This window comes from Panthera pardus, unplaced genomic scaffold (genome assembly GCF_024362965.1).
Source record: "Panthera pardus isolate Hobbes unplaced genomic scaffold, ASM2436296v1 HiC_scaffold_27, whole genome shotgun sequence".
NCBI classification, from domain to species: Eukaryota; Metazoa; Chordata; class Mammalia; order Carnivora; family Felidae; genus Panthera; species Panthera pardus.
Genome location: NW_026526843.1, coordinates 81,513,050 through 81,534,761, shown reverse-complemented (window position 1 = coordinate 81,534,761; position 21,712 = coordinate 81,513,050). Strand labels below are relative to the sequence as shown.

Here is a 21,712-nt window from a genome sequence, read left to right as displayed (position 1 = left end):
TAAGGCTGCTCCAAGAGAAACAGCCACTCCCAGGTTATTGCTGAAGGAAATATTTGCAAGATCCAGGAAGTGAGACACAAGGAGGCTTGCACAGGGAGGGGAGAAGGGCCAAAGAGTTTGTTGTTGCCACCCTTCTCTGCCTCTGGCATCACAGAACTTAAAGTAAAGAACAACTCATCTGGAAATGACAAATGCAAGTAGCAAGACTCGTCCTGAACCTTCTACAGCCCCGCAGGGGGCTGTTGTAAAGTGTCCTTTGAAGACATCAGAGAAGTCATTGGATTATTGGGACTGTCCTGGGTAAAGACTAGCTCCCTTTCTCCAATGGCCCCAACTTCGAATTTTGAAGATGTCTTCCCATTACTTCTCTGGATTTTACATAGTGTCATGGACATGGTGGCAAGGGATGATAACAATCGGTCTTGTTTACTGAGAGTCCATCATGCATCAGGCACAGGGCTGGACAGCACACAGACCTGATTTCATTTAACTCTCAAGACATCTTCTGGAATAGGTTTTCTTTTGCCCATGTTAGAAATGAGGCTCAGAGAAGTTAAACAACTGGGTGAACACAAAGGGAATAGGGGCCAGGAGAAGTAACAGCTGAGGTCTGACTCTGATGCCCACACTTTTGCTAATAAAACATGCTGCCTCGCCAGGGTTCTGATAACCCTCTCAAGATATTTAATAAAAGGCATTTTAGGAATAAATAAAACACTGTCAAGGGACCTGAATGGTCTGATATTCACGAGAACAATTCCGCTGAGGATCAGGCTGGCCAAGGCAATCAAGGTTCTATTCTCTGATATGCAGAGGTTCTGAAACTTGGGCATGCATCAGAGCCACCTAGAGGGCTTGTTCAAACACAGACTGCTGGGTTCTATCCCCAGAATGTCTGATTTAGTGAGTCTGGGGAAGGGTGGAAAATTTTTGTTTCTAACAATTTCCCAGATGATGATGGTACTGCTGGTCTGGGACCACACTTTGAGATCTACTGCTCTAATCATCATTACCTACCAGGTTCCCAACTCATCAGGTTATCTTAAGAGGTATAAAGCCATTTGGAAAAAAAAAAAAACTTCTCAAAACTAAATTCATTCAATTAACTATATATATATATATACCATCCATGTGACAACTGGGCTGAAGATTTACAAAATAAAATAATGGGAATACTGGAGGTCCAAAAAGTTCTGGGAATCCTGATGTTATTCAAGGAAATTTGGTGCCCAACCATGGTTAAGCAATGGATGGGTCAGGGAAAGAGAGGGAGTGTTGTCTATTTGAGTCCTCATGTATACCAGATGTTAATGTACTGAATTTTAAAGAATACAATGGGAAAGTTATAAAGAACATGATTCTATCTTGTTTAAAAGTTTAAAAGGCATTTTTGGGGCACCTGGGTGGCTCAGTCAGTTAAGCATCCAACTTCAGCTCAGATCATGATCTCGCGGTTCGTGAGTTCAAGCCCCACGTCAGGCTCTGTGCTGACAGCTCAGAGCCTGGAGCCTGCTTCAGAATCTATGTCTCCCTCTGTCTCTGCCCTTCCCCTGCTCATGCTCTCATGCTCTCTCTCTGTCTTTCTTTATTTCTCTCTATCTCAAAAATAAACATCTAAAAAATAAAAAATAAAAGACATTCTTGTTCAATTATTAATGAGAATTATTATTATGGAGTAGTTCTCTGGGATGCATGTATTTAACATTTAAGAGTAACCCTAAAAATTCAGGAAATGTAGTAACTGGTCATTTTGCAAAGGATATGAATTTGACTTCAAGGCATCACAATACTGGCTTATAGGACAAGTCACCAAAGAAAGGAGAGAGCCTAGTCAACAACTTGGCATTTCAATGTGGCTTGGTGGGTTTCTATTTGCCATTGAGGTACACAGGTGCAGTAACTGTGGCAGAGAGAAAATGTGCTTCTTTTGAATAATGGCACTGAAATGCAAATTATCTGCAAGTTAGTACTGGACACAGAAGTGATGGAAAGTTCTTAAGAAAGTGATGCTTCTCAGCTAGAAAATACAATGTTTATTTGTGGGGTTGGGGAGGTTCTATGTTGGGGTGGTAGTGACAGATTTGGAAATTCGCAAAGGTCTGGTGATGTACACCCTCAGAAACATCAAAGCTCTTACAGATTTAAATAAGCAGAAGTTTTGGTTGATGAAGAATTCTATCAAACTGAATTCTAGGTAACAGTGAGATCAAATGTGTTTAGTAAGTAATATTGTCTATCTGTCATTAGTATGTGGATCTTTCCAAAGTCTTTGATCTTTAACTTCCCAGGCCTAAATCAAACCAACCAGTTCTCTTCTTGAGATTTTCTTTTTCATTATAAAAATCCAGCAATTTGACATATACCCAAAAAACACCATGCACATTCAATTCCAGCTACTTACACTTTACCAGTTGCCTTTCTGAATTTTCTTTGTGTATGGCTACTATCAGATTCAACATGTGATTTAGGATTTAGCCCTTTTTTGGTTAATATTATTACAAATACTCATTTCTGTGCAAGACCCAATATTTGTACACCTGCCATTGTTAATGGCTATATTCTGTTCCATGATGATAATATATTAGCATGGTAAATGTTTTCCCCGATTATAAATAGCACTACTATGAATATATTTAAACAAATCATTTTTTCCTTTCTAGGTTATTCCCTTGGGGGTCTGCTGGGCCAAATAGTATGAACAAATAGCTTTATAACTTCTGTCACATATTTCTGATTGCCCTCCAGAAAAACTGAACCAACTTATACTGCTCCCAGAAACAGTTTCCCCACAGCCTTGTCAAGATAGTGTTTTGTAATTTCTATTGATCATTTCCATTAATTGTTGATAGTTTAATAAGCAAGTTGTGATATGTGGAAGTTGTTTTTGTTTGCATGTCTTTAATTGCTACTAAGCTTGTACTTTTCCATGCAGTGATTTTACTGCCTTTATGTTCTCACGTGTAAAGTGCCTGCCCAGTTTCCTTGCTCTTTTATGAAGCTGAATCTGAAAGCTGACTTTCTATATCTATATCCATTCTTTATATTGTTTGGACAGTCAACTGTTATCAGTGATGCTGGCCGCAGATATTTTCCTCATTCTGTTGTTCAGCTTTTTATTACATTTTGTTGTACAAAGGTCTCTCCCCCCCCCCGACTTTCATATATTTAAAATCATCCATCTTGTCTCTAATGGTATCCTCCATTTAACAGACACAAATTTATCTTCTATCTAAGCTGGAATAAATATGCTATCTCACTGTCTGCTTTTTGGAATTTACTACGGAGTAAAGTGTGTACTAGTTATCTAAGTTAATCATTCTTGGGTGCCTGGGTGGCTCAGTCAGTTAAGCATCCGACTTTGGCTCAGGTCATGATCTCATGGTCCATGACTTTGAGTCCCGCGGTGGGCTCTGTGCTGACAGCTCAGAGCCTGGAGCCTGCTTCAAATTGTGTGTCTCCCTCTCTCTCTGCCCCTCTCCCACTCGTGCTCTGTCTCTGTCTCTCAAAAATAAAATAAACGTTAAGAAATTTAATTATTCTCCATAATGATACCTACAATTCCAACATTAAAGAAAGAGTGATTCCTTTCCCCAGTTCAGGGATGTTTCCAGTGCTCTATATTCTTAGAATAGCTTGAATCTATTCCTAGAATCTTTAAAAAAAACATTTCACTGTTTTCCTGTTTTCAACCCACTATCATATGGTTTTGATAATTGTCACTTTATGACAGGCTTTAAAATCTGATAGGGTAGGTCTACCATCATTGCCTTTTTAAATAAATGTATTCTTTGGTATTACTGCCTACTTGTTCTTCCAGATAAATTTCACTATGAATTTGGCAAGTTCTATAAAGTATCCCACAGTGACTCTAATCAGTAGTGCATTACATCTATATATTAACTTAGGGAGTGTTATAATCATTGCTATATTTAGTCTTCCCAAATTGAAGCAGAGTACAGCTATGCATTTATTCAGGTCTTTATTTCTCCCATTAGAGTTTTATAATTTTCCTTGGATAAGTTTTGTGTGCCCAGGATTAAATTAATACCCAGATATTTAAATTCCCTTTGTCACACTTTTGACAAATCCTTCCATGCCTCGGAAGACTGCATTCTTCTTAGATGCAAAGCCTTCCTGAAAAGTGTACTCTTCCTAATACAATGAGATTCAACTCTGAATTATCCATTTTCTTTCACTCAGTCAGCAAATAGGAAATGCTGTCCTATTTGGTTTGTGGTTTGATAAAAGGAAGGAAGAAAGCCCTAGGCTGAGAACTGAAACAACTGGGTAGTAGTCCAGTTTTGTCACGTACTTGCTTTATAATCCCAGAAGCAAAGGGCTTTGGAGTCAGATACCTGTTTGACCTTGGGAAAAGGACTTTAATCTATCTGTAAGTTCCCTTGTCTGTAAAATTGGGTCAATAAATGCTAACTATCTTGTAGGGTCATGATAAATAATGAATAATGAAAGGGAAATGCTTATAGCAGTGACTGACACATAAGAAACACTTAATAAACGTTAGCTATTATACCTTTTGTTGTCGTTGCTAATAATAGTATAATACTACCTTTCCTGAGTCTCAGCTTCCTTCAGTGAAATGGGAAAAAATAAGGCTTAACTGCATAGGGTTGTTGTGAGGATTAACTGTAAATGTAGCCATGTGTATAAAAACACTCTACACACTTTAAAGCTCTGTGCAAAGTGGTAAAATGGAAAAGATCACAGGAAGCAATTGTAGGTACAGAAAACCAAAAGAGATAATCTGGAAAATACTTTCTTTTGGCATTTAAATACATAGCTTATGTATATAGCTTTTTCTCCCAGCAGAGCTACTCACCGCCGGTTTTCCCTCCTGCTAATATTATAATGCATTTGCATTCTCTGCACACAAACCAAATAACAGTGGAGGGATACAACCAAGAGTGTAACTACCTGGAATTAAAATTCATTGCAGGCTTCCAAGCAAAGAGAGTGGCTCAAGAATATACATTTGATTTTCCCACCTACACCCATCATTCCAATTGAGACAGAAACGACATAAGAAATGTTAAAAATTTGTGTTGTGGTGGTTGGAGGGGTAGGTGAGCGGAAACTCCATCAATATTTCTCTTCTTAAGTGTCATCTCTGCCCTTGACCTTCTCATCTTCCCTGAGGTCATAAACTGTCATCCGTCTTAAGAATCCATACTCTTTTTCCTTCCATTGACCTCTCTCTTCTGGTTTTAAATTTAAACCAGTCTCCCAGATCCTGACCAAACCTTCACTTAAACCAGTGGTTCTCAACAGTAGCTGGAATCAGAATCACTTGCAGGGCTGTTAAAACACAGACTGTGGGCCCCATCCCAGTTTCTGATTCAGTAGGTCTGAGTGGGGCCTTGGAATTTTCATCCCTAACAAATTCAGAGGAGATGCTGAGGGTGTTGGTCCTAGGAACGCATTCTGAGAACCACCAACTTAAACCTCATTGCTCTCTCTAATTACCACCCCATTTATCTCCTTCCTTTCCCTGGCCAACTTTTTCTTTTAGAGCATTTTGAAGTGTTCAAATTCTTCCTTTAAAATGTTTTTCAAATCACACGGTCACCCTAACACATATTCATTGTATTAAAATTAATGAAAGGAAACTGAAACCTTCCTACAGTGCTAGTGGAAATGTGAAATGGTACAGCCACTTTGAAAAACAGGCTGTTCCTTGGAAAGTTAATAGAATTACCATATGGCCCCCAAATTCCACTCCTAAGTATGAGAGAACTGAAAACATGTCCACACAGAAACTTGTACATGAATGGTCATGGCAGCATTATTCACAACAGCTAAAAAGTGAAAATAACACAAATGTCCACTAAATAGATAAGTGGATACATAAAAAGTGGTATATCCATACAGTGGACTATTATTTGGCAAAGAAAAGGCATGAAATACTGATACAGGCTACAACACAATGAACCATTATAGCACACGAAGTGAAAGAAGCCAGACACAAAAGCCCTCATATTGTATCATTCCATCTACTGGAAGTGTACAGTATAGGCAAATCCACAGGAACAGAAAGTAGATTTGTGGTTGCTTGAGGTTGATGGTGGGAATGGGGAGTGACTGTAAATGGGCACAGGGAATCTTTGTAGGGAGATGGATAGGTCTTAAAATTGGATTGTGGTGATGATTGCATAGCATCATAAATTTACCAAAGCTCACTGAATTCCACACTTAAAATAGGTGAATTTATGATGTGTAAAGCTCTATACATTTTTCTTCTATGAATACCCCTCACAGACCATCATGCCATCTACTTGCTATGCCCACTGCTTTACTAAGTTTGCTTTCTTGAAGGTCACTTGCGATTCCCAATTGTCAGAGCCAGTAGCGATTCTCTCTGTATCTTCTGTGATGGTGCACTGGCCAACCTCTTCTGCCACACCAGCTGCTTGCCCATTCAGTTTCCTTTACTGGTTCTTCTTCCTCATCCTACTCCCTGCCTGGATGATTGACAAACCTCCTGCAAAGAATCCACCTGTCTTCCTCACTAATTTCAAGTTCAACATATCTCAACTCAAGCTTATCTTCTGCACCAAGCTAGCTCCCCTCTCTCACCTGTCCCAGCTACTTCAATAACTTTCTCCAGGTCACCTAGGGCTCAGAGTGTTGTTGTTTTGCCCAGAGTTATTTTTGACTTATTACTTTTCTTTCCCAAATTCCAGTCACCAGTTCTCTCTACTCTTCCCTCAAAATGTGTCACTTATTTGTAAGCAAATCATTTGAACAATTCACTTGAGAAACAATGCAAATATTAAATAAACACACAAAAACATTTCAAACTAGAATAATCAAAGTAAGCCAATTAAAATTATAATAGGTGCCATTTATGCCCATTGCATTAGAAACATTTTCCACAGATGGCAAGATTTGGGGGAAATTGGTATCCTTATATATTGCTAATGGCAGTGTAAAATGCCTCCTGGGAAAACAATTTGGTGAAATCTATCAAGAACAAGAAGAATGTTCATATTGCTTCAACTAGTAATCACAACTCTAGATAATTATTTTTAATGAGATAATTCAAAATGAGAAAAAGGTTATAGCTACTCCAAATTTTTCTGCAGCATTACTTTATAATAGCAAGAAATTTGAAACAACCTAATTATCCAACAATTTGGGAATGATTAAGCAAATCACAGCACATTAAGCTGGTGAAATATGCAGCCATTAAAATTTATAACGATTGAGGAGGCCTGTATAGTAACATGAAAAATTGTTTGCCGAGTAATGCTTAGTGGGGAAAAAAAGAAGCCGGACACACAAAAATCGCATCTACATAGTTTTTATATAACTATGCCAAAAAAATCTCCATACCTATAGATAAAAGTTGGTAGGGAAATAAAAACAATCAGGGTGTTTGGGTGGTAGGAATAAGGCTACTTTTTCTTCTGTTTTTAATTTCCTGTAATTTTGTTTTCACAATAAACATCTCTGCGCCCCCCCCCCCCAAAATATCACACATATTTATCTGTCTCTTCTGCTTCATTCCTACTGCACCTCCACCTTCCCAATCCAAGGCCCTCCTCTTCCATGCCTGGATCACTTACCCTAATTTTTCTTCCTTCAACCTATCTAGGCTACAAATGCAGCAAGGTTGCCTCAGTCCCACATTTATCACATCATTTACCTGATCGATAACCTGCAGTATCTTTCGTATTTCTGATACTATAATAGTTTTCAAGGCCTACCTATCCTGGTCCAATATTTCACTCTTCACCCCTTTCCTCTACTGTTACTGCTGCTGCTGCTCCCCGGTATTCCTCTTTATTATTACAACTAACATTTACCGAGGGTTTACTGTGCCAGGTTTTGTTCCAAATGCTTTGTACATATTTTCTAATTTAATCCTGGCAACAATCACCTGAGCTATGTACTCTTACCCCATTTCACAAATAAAGAAACTGATAGGGCAGAGAGAGGAAGAGCCACCCACTTGCCAAGGTTACACAAGCTAGAGAAAATAAGAATCTGGATTTGAACCCAGGCAGGCTGATTCCAAGGCCAGAACCGTTAACCCGTGAAGTTTATTTCTCCAACATACTCTGCTTAGCTCCCCTGGGTTTTTCCTCCTGTAGGTCCCAGCCTTCAGTTTTCTTACCCTCCAGCAAACTTAAATAGAAAACAATTTATCATGTATTGGCTCCTTACCACGTGCCAGATACTTCTTGTTTAAACCATGTATTTGACACTTTTCATCTTACAACAACTCATCAGAGTAAGCAAAAGCTAAGTTTAAATCCTGGTTTGTCCCTTTGATAGCCATGAGACCTTCAGTAAACTACTATAACTTCTCTGAGCCTCACATCTTTCTCTGAGTCAGTGGTTCCCAAAGTGTGATCCCAGGACCAGCTGCATGAGCATCACCTGGGCAACCTTGTTAGAAATGCAGATTTTTACTTTTATTCCATACCTACTGAATCACAGTTTCTGGAAGGGGTTGGGGGGTAAGTGTAGGATCCACCTGTCTGTGTTTTAACAAGCCCTCCAGGTGTTTCTAAAGCACATTCAAGTTTGAAAGCCACTGTTCTAGTTATAATACATACCTGACAGGATCTTGGAAAATATAAAACATAACATAATATGTGTAACTTAGCTTGCAGCACATTGTTTTGTAAGTGGTAATTTATGATTATTGCTACTTAACTTTGTGTGGGTTAGTCTTCCTTGCTCAAGCTGTGGGTGGACAGGCATTGTGCTTCCTGATGCTCGCTCTCTAATACTCCCCTGCTTGCCTAGAAAAAGGCAGTGCGTACACTAGGTTTTGAATAAAGTCCTCTTACTTCACAGGCTGACTGGGAAGAGAACCATTTTGTAGAAGCACTGTAGTTGAGTCTAGTGTCTCTAAAGGTAGACCACCTGGGTCTAATCAACTTACTACACCTGTGGGATTTTAGGCAAGTGAATTTATCAGTTTCTTCTGCCAGAGAGACTAATAATAACTACCCCTTTAGGTTATGGTGATAGACACAGTTGACCTTTGAACAATGTGGGGGTTAGGGACACCAATCCCCACCCCCCATGCAGTTGGAAATCCATGTATAACTCTCGACTCCCCCAAAACTTAACTACTAACAGCCTACTGTTGACTGGCAGCCTTACTTATAACATAGTCAATGAGCTCATATTTTGTATGTCTTAGGTATCGTATGCTATATTCTTATGAGGAAGTAAGCTAGGGAAAAGAAAAATGTCATTAAGCAAATCATAAGTTGGGGGGGGTGCACCAGGATGGCTCAGTCAGTTGATTTCAGCCCAGGTCACGATCTCATGGTTTGTGAGATTGAGCCCCATGTAGGTGTAGGACTCTGTGCTGACAGTGTGGAGCCTGCTTGGGATTCTCTCTCCGTTTCTCTTTGCCCCTCCCTCACTTGCTCTCTCTCAAAATAAATAAACATTTTGAAAAATCATTAAGGAGAGAAAATATATTTAAAGTACTGTATTGTATTCATTGGGAAAAAAATCCATGTATAAGCAAACCCATGCAGTTCAGACCTGTGTCATTCAAGGGTCAGCTGTAAATATTTGTAAAGTGCTTTGGTGCCTAGAATAGAGCAATGTGCTCAAGAAATGTTAGTTAGCATTATTATTTTTGTGTCATTTCACCCATTCAATGGTGGAGGAGGCTCTGTTTCCTCAGTTGGTAAGCCAACGGCAAATACCTCTTGAGGGACTTCTCTGTGTCAGGCGCTATGTTAGGCACAGAGGATAAGTCTCTGTGGTAAGAAGATAAGGCTGAGATGTGGTCTCCTCTCTCAAAGGTCTCAGTCTAATATGGGAAACTCAGCAGATCCACAGCAGGGAATCAGACCAGCCAGAGAGTTCCAAAGGCCTCAGACTTCTGAGACAGGATGCTGAGGGATCCTTTTGAAAGGTTTCCTTTGGGATCCTAATCGATGAAGTTGTAAGGGGAAAAGCATAAACTTTGGGGCCAGACAAACCTGGGTCCAAATTCTGGCTTCATCGCTTATTGGTTGTGTGACCTCATCTATAAAATATGTAATGAAATGAACTGTTGTGGGGAATAAATGAGATTATGGGTTAAAAAAGATCCCGTCCAGTGACTGACACTTAGTAGATTATTCAAAAATGTTGGGTTCCTCTCTTTTCTCATGGCCAACCAGAAACCTGATGGGTGCCCCATACTTTGGAGTCAAAAGAAAGCCAAAATTATTCCTGCATGTACCACCAAATCACAGGGGGTCAGAAGACCCGGGATTCTAGTCCACTTCCTTGGTGCTCTCTCCATTGGTGCCCCCACAGAGGCACAACTAAGGGCCTTCTTCCTCCTTCATTTCTAGAGTTTGAGTTAAAGAATCAATATAATTTCAGGGTATCTTGTATAATTTGACCCAGAGAAGAACTGGCTAAAAGAACATATCAAGGAATTTCATGAAAAAGAAGGCTGCCAGGCTGATTGATGGAGAGCAAACTGGAAAAACTAACTGTCCACTCCTTCTAGTCACCTATGGCAAGTGGGCTTATCTCTGGGGAGCATAAGCACTGGGTGCCAAGCTCCTCACATTACAGGAGTAGACTCTCTACTTTTTTTTTTCCTTAAGGGTTTTTCCCAAGCAACTCTCTTTCCTTTAGTCCAGGCCATATGTGCCATTTGCAAAAATGTCCCTACCTTCTTCCAGGAATTTTAATCTATCGTTAGCATGATCTGCCCCTGGATATGCCTTAAGTTCTTCACAAAGCCCTGTAAAAAGAAAGGTGGCAGAGGCCAAAAACAGGTGGCTCCAACAAAGGAGGCAAAGGCACAGTGGTAGCTGGACAGTCTTATCTCGTCTCTGTCCTTTCCAATTAATTGTTCAGTGGCTGCTGTGGATGTGAGCATACTTTATGCCATCTCACCTATATTTCAGCATGATCTGCTCCCACATGTCCTTGTGGCTGGGCAAGCCTGCCCCAGGCCTCTGAGCTGAGGGGCACACTTCCCCACAATACTATGGGGAATACTATGTATTCCAAAACGTCATAGTGATCAGTTTGGTCTGTAGCCCAGCTGCCTGGGGAGCAGGCTAGATTACATCTGTGGTATGAAGTTCTTGGTATGGACACACCAGGCCAGGTTCCTCAAAGGAAACTGAGCAAACAGAAGATCTTAGCAATTTCTATAGAAGTCTCAGAGACATCAACACACCCTACTCCCTGAGTGATCACTTACCTCCCTGACTGGCTGGTCTTCCTGTTTCCTGTTATTGGTTTCCATTTATCCCCAGGAAATTCCTGCAAAGCAAAATTGTGATAAATTAGGGAGCTCTGAGCATCCAGGTATCCAGATGTCTTCAAAAATGTGAAGAGGTCAGAAGCCTGTCCCTGGCCAGACCCCGCTCCCCGCACTTGGTTTCTTCTACTTTCTCACACAGGCTAGAGAAATATGCACCTGGAGTGCTGCCTTTCTGTCCAGAGGCCTGGTGAACTGCTGGGGGCATGCAGAGACTAAGAGAGTACTCAGAGACCTGGATCATGTGCTCTAGAAACTCCGTGTTTCCCTCTCTTTCTCCACTCCCCTCCCAAACCATCTTGTAAACCAGTTTAGCACGTTTGCTGTTTGCTCTGGCTCTTGTGAAGGAGGTCTTTTTGTTTATTCTGCTACATGAACCTGCTCATTCCTCTTGCCTCTTCTAACATAGAAAGCATCTTCTTCGAAGCCCTGGCCCTTGAGGGGGCTTTCAGGCTTGAAGCCCCGTGCTGCTCTAACCTTTTCCCAAGGTGAGGCACACACAGAGAATGCATGCCAGCACATCTTTGTACTGCAGGGGCCCTTCCTTCTCCTCCCAGATCCACTAGTAGAGGCTGAGGCGGGCTCATCTCTGGGGAACACGAGTGCCAGGTGCCACGGTCCCCACATTACAGAAGCATGCTCTCCACCCTGGCCATTTTTTCCGTAAGGGCTTTGCCCAAGCAAACTGTAGCTCAAGCCATATGTGCCATTTGTAAAAATGCTCCTCCCTTCCTATTCTAGCTCCAAACCTGATGCAAATTTGCCTTTTGACATTCTCCCTGACTTTGCATCCAGCATTCTCTACCTGGCAACCCAAAGCTTAACTCAACAGGAAAGCACAATTTTTCCTAAACCTCACTGATCTCCCAAATTCCCTCTTCCTCCAATGCTGTCATTAGTCCTATTCAAAGTTTTATTAACCTTTGCCCCAGTAAAAAAAATTTTACTCCCTTTTGGGGGTAAGATACTTAGTGTCTGTCATACTGGCTAAGACACTTATTAGCTGTGCTGTCTGAGGGAAGTTATATCACCTCTCTGAACCTCAGCTTCCTATCTAGTAAATAAGGGCTATGCCATCAAGCTTTGCTGGCTTCCCGGGAGTGAGTACAAAATGGGATATGCATAGAGAATGCCTAGCACAATGCTTGGCATGCGAGAGGCTGTAGATGTTAGCAGTCACAAGAAAGATGAGGTTTTATAGCTTTCCCAAGACCAGAGCGGTCCCTGCCTGTACTTGTCATATTAGAGCAGCTCTGACCACTTGTTAGACTTCAAACTCTGCCTCAACACCCTTCTGAGATGTCCCTGCCCTCAAAGACACTATTACTCATTCAGGCACAATGGAAGCCAGGATTTCCTGTCCATGCCCTGTGGAAAGTGCTCAGTAAATAGCAGTGGCCAAACCAAAGTCCTGTCCCAATTTGCAATCTCCTTTTCAGCTCCCCAGTATCACCTTACTTTGTTTCCTTGAATCACTTAAGTTGGTGTAAACTGCCTGTACTCTATGGACCAATGAGGCAGTGATCCCTACAGCTTGTCGCAGATGGGGTTCAATTGTTGCCCCAATCGAAGTTATACTGCTAGAAGGCATCCTGCCATACTGGAGAGGGCCTGGGCTTTCCTTTCTTTTTCTTTTTGCATTCCAATTTTGTCTTTATTTGATTGGCCCAGGTTAAACTTAATGAAAATGCTAAATATTAACAAGGTTATGGGGAAGACAAGCACTGTTTCAGGAGGAGAATTTGACAATATTAACCAAGGCTTTTATTTTTTTACCTTTTAAATAGTATATTCTATTTTTTTTAATATAATTTATTGTCAAGTTGGCTAACATACAGTGTCTACAGTGTGTTCTTGGTTTGGGGTGTAGATTCTCATGATTCATCATTTATATACAACACCCAGTGCTCATCCCAACAATGCCCATCATGCATTTTCCCCTCTCCCCTTTCCCCCCATCAACCCTCAGTTTGGGCCTGGGCTTTTCAATTAGCTTATGGAGAGGCAGTGTAGCACAACTAGAAGCTTGGCCTCTAAAGCTAGATGACATGGATTCAAATACCACACCTGCCCTTCCCTAGTGGTATGACTTCAGGCAAACTACACAGTTTCTCTTTAGCTTATCTCCCCCAGCTATTTAATAGTGAGATCATCATAATAACAGTACCTATTTCCTGATTGCTTCCAGGACTAAATGAGTTGATACATATAAAGTGCCTAGAATACAAGGGAATTAAAAGCAAAAGTGAATTACTGGGACCTTATGAAGATAAAAAGCTTCTGCACAGCAAAGGAAACAACCAACAAAACTAAAAGGCAACCAACGGAATGGGAAAAGATATTTGCAAATGACACATCGGACAAAGGGCTAGTATCCAAAATCTATAAAGAGCTCATCAAACTCCACACCCGAAAAACAAATAACCCAGTGAAGAAATGGGCAGAAAACATGAATAGACACTTCTCTAAAGAAGACATCCGGATGGCCAACAGGCACATGAAAAGATGTTCAACGTCGCTCCTCATCAGGGAAATACAAATCAAAACCACACTCAGATACCACCTCACGCCAGTCAGAGTGGCCAAAATGAAGAAATCAGGAGACTATAGATGCTGGAGAGGATGTGGAGAAACAGGAACCCTCTTGCACTGTTGGTGGGAATGCAAATTGGTGCAGCCGCTCTGGAAAGCAGTGTGGAGGTTCCTCAGAAAATTAAAAATAGACCTACCCTATGACCCAGCAATAGCACTGCTAGGAATTTATCCAAGGGATACAGGAGTACTGATGCATAGGGGCACCTGTACCCCAATGTTTATAGCGGCACTCTCAACAATAGCCAAATTATGGAAAGAGCCTAAATGTCCATCAACTGATGAATGGATAAGGAAATTGTGGTTTATATACACAATGGAATACTACGTGGCAATGAGAAAAAATGAAATATGGCCTTTTGTAGCAACATGGATGGAACTGGAGAGTGTGATGCTAAGTGAAATAAGCCATACAGAGAAAGACAGATACCATATGGTTTCACTCTTATGTGGATCCTGAGAAACATAACAGAAACCCATGGGGGAGGGGAAGGGAAAAAAAAAAAAAAAAAAGAGGTTAGAGTGGGAGAGAGCCAAAGCATTAGAGACTGTTAAAAACTGAGAACAAACTGAGGGTTGATGGGGGGTGGGAGGGAGGGCAGGGTGGGTGATGGGTATTGAGGAGGGCACCTTTTGGGATGAGCACTGGGTGTTGTATGGAAACCAATTTGACAGTAAATTTCATATATTAAAAAATAAAAAAAATTAAAAAAAAAGAAATAAATATTTAAAAAATTTAAAAAAAATAAAATAAAATAAAATAAAATAAAATGATTCCACATTAAAAAAATAAATAAATAAAAAAATAAAGTGCCTAGAATAATACTGAGTGCAAAGTGGATACTCAAATGTCAGTTACGGTTATGTTGTTCAAGTTTTGCGTTTGCCACTTGCTAGATGTGTCACCTCTGTGAGCCTCAGCTTCCTTGGCTATAAAATGGGGATTCTATGGGTGCCTGGATGGCTCAGTCAGTTGAGTGTCCGACTTCAGCTCAAGTCGTGATCTTGCAGTTCGTGAGTTGGAGCCCCGCATCGGGCTCTGTGCTGACAGCTCAGAGACTGGAGCCTGCTTTGAATTCTGTGTCTCCCTCTCGCCATGCCCCTTCCCTGCTTGCACTCTGTCTCTCTCAAAAATAAATAAACACAAAAAAATAAAAAATAAAAAATAAAAAATAATTTAAAAATGTGGATCCTATTATACCTTAATCTCAAACAATTGTTAAATGAAATAATCTGATAATATGTGAAAAACTAACTGGCATGAAGTATGAGGAATGTAAGTGCATGCTGATTTTAGTTCTCTTAAAGTACTAAGGAGATAATTAGCTCCCTAACCTCTTTCAGGGGCCATAAGGAGCAGAATCTCAACCCTACTTCAGACAGCCACCGACCATCACAACCACCTTGGTCATTTGACCTGGGGTGTCCTATCCCATATTGTAAGTTTTCCTATGTCTGGCATGTACATGTGTGTGTGTTCAGGTGGCAGGGGAAGAACAGGCATGAAGTGGCTCCACATATCTGAAAGCCTAGTGTATAAGCAGACTTGCTGAGCTGGTCTAACTGGCATTGGGAACCCATTGTGTCCCCTTCCTTCAGAGTACAAAAGGAGAGGTATGGTGTGGGCACAGGCACACCTGCATTGCTGCTACCAACTGCTGCAACCTTCACATTTCATCTCCTTCTCTTATGGAGCTACCAGCTCTGGGCCAATACTCCTGCAAGCCATCATGTCCTTTCCCCCAACTTCAGCCTACTTCCTCTACTGTCTACTCGCAGGACCTTCTTTCAGCAAACATTTCAAACTATGCTCAAATCTCCCTTTAGTTTAGGAGACAATAACTCACACTCAAAAGATGATAACTCTCTGGTAGTCACTGTTCTAAGCGCTTTACCCATGTTCTACCATTTAATCCTCTCAACCAACTTATGAAGTAAGTTATTACTTGCATTTTTTTTCACATGGGGAAGCTTAGGAATTTGAATGCAAGCAGTCTGGTTCCAGCATCAGTGATTTTTTAATCATTATTTTATATTTCCTCTCCTCTTTGCTTCAACATTTTGTCTTAAGTATTTCCAAGCATCCAGAAAAGTTGGACAAGTTTACAATCATCTATATACCCACCACTTAGATTTTGCAATGATTATGTTACTACATCTGCCTGATTCCATACCTATTCACTCCTCTACCCATCCACCAATCTATCTTACATTCTTGATGCATTTTTAAAGTGAAAAAGAGATTTATACCCATAAATTTGAAAACTTAAAGAAAATAGACAGATTTTTCTTGATGAATTACCAAAGCTCACTCAAGAAGAAAAAGATAATTGAAACGACCTGTATCTATTAAAGAAATGGAATTTGTAGTTTAAAATCTTTCCACAAAGAAAACTCCAGGCCCCAATGGCTTCGATGATAAATTCTACTAAACATTTAAGGAAGAAATAATACCAGTAGTATGCAAACTCTTTTTGAAGATGGAAGAGGAGGAACAACCTCCCGACATATTTGGTAAGGCCAGCATCTTGTCATGAAAACCAGACAAGGACATTATAAGAAAACTACAGACTAAAATCCCTGATCATCATAAACACAAAAATCCCTAACAAAATATTAGCAAATCTAGTCTTGTTCTTATTTCAAAAATCAATCAATAGAATTCACCGTATCAATAGAGTAAAAGAGAAAACTATAGGATCACTCCACTAGATATAGACAAAGCATTTTAAAGAATCCAGCATCTGCTCCTGACCAAAGCTCTCAGCAAATTAAGAATGAAAGGGAACTTCCTCAAGCTGTCAAAGGGCATCTATGAAAACTTATAGCTAACATCAAACTTAATATGGAGAGATTAGGAACAATGCAACACTAGCCACACTTACTATTTCTACTAAACATTGTGTTGGAGGTCCTAGACAGTGCAAGAAGGCCCCCCCTCCCCTAGAAAATGTATACACAATAGAAAGGAAGATAAAAAACAATTTCATTTGCAGATGACATGATTGTCTATATAGAAAATCTTTTTAAAATCTACCACAAAGCTACTAGAACCAGTGAGTTTGGCAAGGTTGCAAGATACAAGACCAATATACAAAATTAAATTGTATTTCCATATAGTATTAACAACGAATTTTAACTTGACATTAAGAAAACAATACCATTTACAATAGCATCAAAAACATGAAATTCTAGGGATAAATAGCTAAATATTTGCAACATTTGTATGCTGAAAACTATAAGTTGTATACATCAATATACTTCAAAAACATCAGCATACATATTAAATAAAGTTTGATATTTGTTTATAATATTTTTAGGCAAAATTTACTTGCAGGGAAATGCACAAGTATTAAGTGCACATTTGTTGAGTTTCAATGAATGCATACACCTGTGTAACTCAAATGGTTATCAAGATACAGAACACTACCACCATCTGACAAAGTTCCCTCATGCGTTTTCCTGCTCAATCTCTGTGGCACCTTCAGTAGGTAACCAGTGTTTTCTTGTTTCCCACAGAATAGCTGTTATAGAATGTTACATAAAAGGAATAGCATATACTCTTTTGTGTAAGGCTTCTTTCACCCCTAAGTTTCCTTTTTTTTTTTCTTCAAAGAATGTGTATTGAAGAACTCCACACACTAAGTCATTCAGGAGTGTCTGCCTCTGCAACAACAGTTCAACACAGGAATTAACTTCTGATTTGAGTGCACCAGCCAAAAGGTGGTGCTAGGGAAGCCATGGGGAAGGAACCTGGCAGTGAGCTGGTAAGGACATAGGGGATCCTCTCAGGAGTCCCTTGGGGGATTGGTGGTAGCCTGTGTTTGGGGGTGGGGGGTAGGTTATAACCAGAGTATAACAACAGCTAGTCTAGACCTGGGCCTCTGACAAAGATAGGCTGGAGAAGGGCATAAGGATTTGTTCTTTAGAAAACCTGGGGGACATTTACAAATTTTGCAGGTCCAAGTAGATTTTTAAGCAGGATTTGGAAGGGAATAAGTGCTATTTTCTGTCAGGCATTAGACCTGTTTGATCTTCACAACTGATCTATGAGGCAGCCATTATTTTCCTCTACTTTAGAGATGAGGTAATAAGACTTCTCTCAGTACTAGCCATTTTATGAGGTAAAAGTTCTGTTTTTTTCCCGTTTAAAAATCATGTAACTGTGGGGCACCTAGGTGGCTCAGTCGGTTGAGCATCTGATTCTTGGTTTCGGCTCAGGTCAGGATCTCACAGTTTGTGAGTTCAAGTCCCACATCAGGCTCTGCACTGACAGTGTGGACCCCACTTGGGATTCTCTCTCCCTCTCTCTGCCCCTCCCCTGCTCATGTTCTCTCTCTCTCTCTCAAAATAAATAAATAACATTTTTAAAAGGTCATGTAATGCAAGTTTTGGTGGTTGAATGACTTACTTGCTCAAGGTCACTCAGATACCAATTTTACAGTCAGGATATACATCCCAGTTCTGTCCATTTTGTGAGGCAAATGTCATTTTCATCTGAAGATGGGTTAACTGCAACTTTGGTGGCTGAGTGTCTTACCCAAGGTTACTAAGCTACCACTTGGGGAAGCCAGGGCTATACAGTTTAAAGGAATTGTAATCATTATATTTTCCAATGATTTGCCTCACTTTCTCTTCACCAAGAGAATAATGGAAGGAAAACTATCCAAGAACCAAGTTCTCACCTGCACTGTCAGCTTCCTGGGTTTCCAAGTGTTGCTAGGTGCCAAACTGCCATCCTCAGGGCTACTGTGCAGGGGATTATGATAGCAAGCTGAACACCGGATGTATTGGTGGTGGTGGCACCGACAGTTGTAGCAGTTTGGCATCATATTTCTCTTTCGCAAAGCAGGGCAGATTTCCCCAGAACAATACATGCAAGGGTCATGGACTATGGCTCCCTGGACACTGCAGGAGTAGGAGCAGGTCCTGTGGTAGTCAAAATCCCCACAGTGCAGCGACTTACAGCACATGGATGGTTCTAGACCTTTGCTTGCAAAACATTCTGAGTATGTAGGAGTTTCTGACTGAAGGGGTGACACCGAATGATATGATTTGTCTGTGGCATGATATGGTTGGTCTGTAGAATGATATGATTGGTCCATTGGATGGCGCCTCAATTCCCTATAGCTGGAGCTCATTGGCTGGAAGTTTTGGTCTATAGGTTTTGGTCTCTGGGTAAAAGTCTTATTGCTATGAGTGGTTAAACCTGGCAAATGTGATGTAGATAAAGATTTGCTACTCTCTTCAAAGAACTTTCTTCTGTCTGCAAAGGGAAGGAGGATGGCTTCCTCCCCAGCTTGGGCAGTAGAAACCTTCAATTCCTTGCTGTCACTTGGGTTAGAAGGGCCTTCCATGGATAGTGCCACATGTGGCTGTAGGTTGTTCTCTGGAGACCATCTCCAGTGACCTCCACAGACTCCATGGTGAACATTTGTTTTCTCAGAGTCTGAGGAGGACAGGTCAGATGCTTTCCACCAGGTGTTCAGGCCAAAAGAGGGCTGGCCAGGCCTCTGGCCGGGGCTTATTTGTCCCTCTAAGCCTGTCCTAGATTCATGGCTCTCAGTGGCTTGGGTGAGGCACTCTGAAGACCTAGCCTTGAGTATCATGCTCTTGTTGAAGAGCTTGTCCCTGGGGCTAGGTGGTTTTTTATATGAAGATAGAAGACATGAGTTCGAGGCAGAACGTGGAGTACTTTCTAGGGGCTCCTCAGTCTCTTCCACTGGCTCCTTAGTGTCACACAGCTTTGACAAGGGATTCTTGCTCTTCTGGAGCTGGGCCTTCCTCCTCTGAATCTCATTACGCAGATTGGTAGCAAAACGCTCACTCTTACGCCGGTTTTGGATTGAGCGGCCCCGGGGCCCTCTATTTCGTCTCCCACCTACCTGGCCACATTCCTTGGGTTCACTGTCCCCTTCTTCAGTAGCCTCCATGCTGCCAGCTACTTTAGTGGTTGAATAACAATCTCTGGTTTGTTGAACAAGGGAGCCAGAGGCAGAGGGCTGCTGGCTGGCTAATTCACTGCTTGCTCTACAGGCTCTGTTTGGGTCCTGGAAACTTATCTCTGGAGGGTGTCCATCAGCCTCTCCATGTGGGGAACTGCTTGCGCTCTGGTGTCCTGAACCCAAAGACCTGTCGTCCACTTGCCTGGTCTTTCTCTCTTTGCTAGGCTGGTCCTGGGCTCTTCCTGTGGAGGAACATGGACTTTTCTTCCCTGTGTGGCTGCTATGCAAAGGTGACAGAGTCCACTCATGCCCATCCTCCCCAGTTGGGAGCTCCATTCCCTTGCTGCCCCTCATATCAAGGTGTACACGCTGTAAGTGGGATGCCAGAAGCTGTTCAGGGGCACTATGACGATGCCCCGTGGGTCCTGTGAGGTGTGGAGGGCTGCCAAGAGAAGCAGCCTTAGTTGGTTCTGCTGAAGCCTTCTTGAGTGGGCTGGAATCTATGCTGGAAGCTTTGTCATACACTTTTGGGAATCCAATGGCTTTGGCTGAGGCCTCCATCAGTAGCTGCTCAGAGTCCTGCTGGCTGGATTCAGGACCTTGGCTGAGCTCACAGTTCTGATGGCCCTCATTTGTCACTTGGTCTTGCCCGCTGAGGCAGCAGAACCTGTTAGGGTTCCTTGGGGATAGCACGGTGTCTAAGCTCACTATCTCCTTCTGCTGCAAGGAGTCCACATGCTCAGAGGTCCAATGCTGCTCTCCATTAAGGAGCTGGGCTCTGGAGGCCTGAAGACTGTCTCGCCTCACTGGAGGCTGTGGTGGGCCTCTGGTAGCCTTGGCAGGCCCAGAGTAGTGGGCCTCCTGTGGACGGGATGACATCTGGGAGCTGGGAGTCAGGTGGCCCCCATTGGTGGTGCGCCGGCTACCTCCAGAGGTCTCAGTCACATTGGGCCGGCCACTGGCAGCTTTTGTTGGCCCCGGGCCTAGCATGATGCAGTCTGCAGAGCCTGGCTCTTCTGGCTTGAGGGAAAGGGCACAGTCAGAGGCATTTGAGCTGGCTGAGAAGGAGCTATAGGCTGAGTCACGCTGGTTGGGGTACATGTTCTGATCCATGGGCAAGAGGTGGCCCTCATAGGAAGCTTGGCCTGGTTGCTCCAGGCTCTCCATGCTGCCAATGGAGCTGCTTTTCTCAGTGCTGCAGTGCCGGGAGAGTGGACACCACTGCACACACACGTCACTGCAAGACACAGGGCACACTGGTTAGTTAGCCAAATTACCACATCCCTCTCCCGCCATGGCCAGCCCTGCCGTGGGAGAAGGCAGAACAACCCAGAGGCACCCGTGCCACAAATAAGAAGGAGATAAGGCAAAAAAAGGAAGAAGGGAAACAAAGATATGGATACTGGGGCGCCAGAGAGACGTGGTAAAATGGGAGACAAAACAACATATGGAAACAAGAGAGGGCAAGATCCCAAAGAGTAAAAGTGTAAGAACTCCACTGGGGCTTATGCTCTGTTTCCCTGCTGCCAGTGAGTCTAGAATTGCTTCTGGCCTGTCACTGTCCTTAGGAAGTCAGCATGTGGCTCTCTGCCAGGAGAGACAATCACAGAATATTAGTATTAGAGAGAGACTCTAAAGGATTGATTCAATTTCAGCAAGCCCACTTTGTAAATCACTGGCTGTCAAATTTGAATGTGCATCAGAAGCACAGGGAGGACTTGTCCAAACAACACAGGTTTTTGGGCCCCATCCCCAGAGTGTTAAGTCTGGGTGAATCCTGAGAATTTTTGCCTTTGACAAGTCCCCAGGTGATGTTGGTACTCTTTGTTGGTCCAGGGACCACACTTTTGAGAATTGCTGGAGTAAAGCGAGCCCTGCAAAAGGAAGTGATTTTGTGGAGGTGATTTTCTCA

The 21,712-nt window shown here is 42.0% G+C and overlaps 1 protein-coding gene across 2 annotated transcripts in view; it reads right to left on the bottom strand.

The window, feature by feature from the left end:
• The window catches only part of SHROOM4 (shroom family member 4), a 281,480-nt gene that overhangs the window by 22,644 nt on the left and 237,124 nt on the right, over nucleotides 1–21,712 (bottom strand). For both annotated transcript variants that reach the window (XM_019417508.2, XM_019417509.2), the window contains 2 exons: nucleotides 18,541–21,037; nucleotides 11,204–11,265 (listed from right to left, as the gene is read on the bottom strand). In XM_019417508.2, the coding sequence (XP_019273053.2) occupies nucleotides 11,204–11,265; nucleotides 18,541–21,037 (2,559 nt within the window). The remainder of the gene's footprint in view (nucleotides 1–11,203; nucleotides 11,266–18,540; nucleotides 21,038–21,712) is intronic.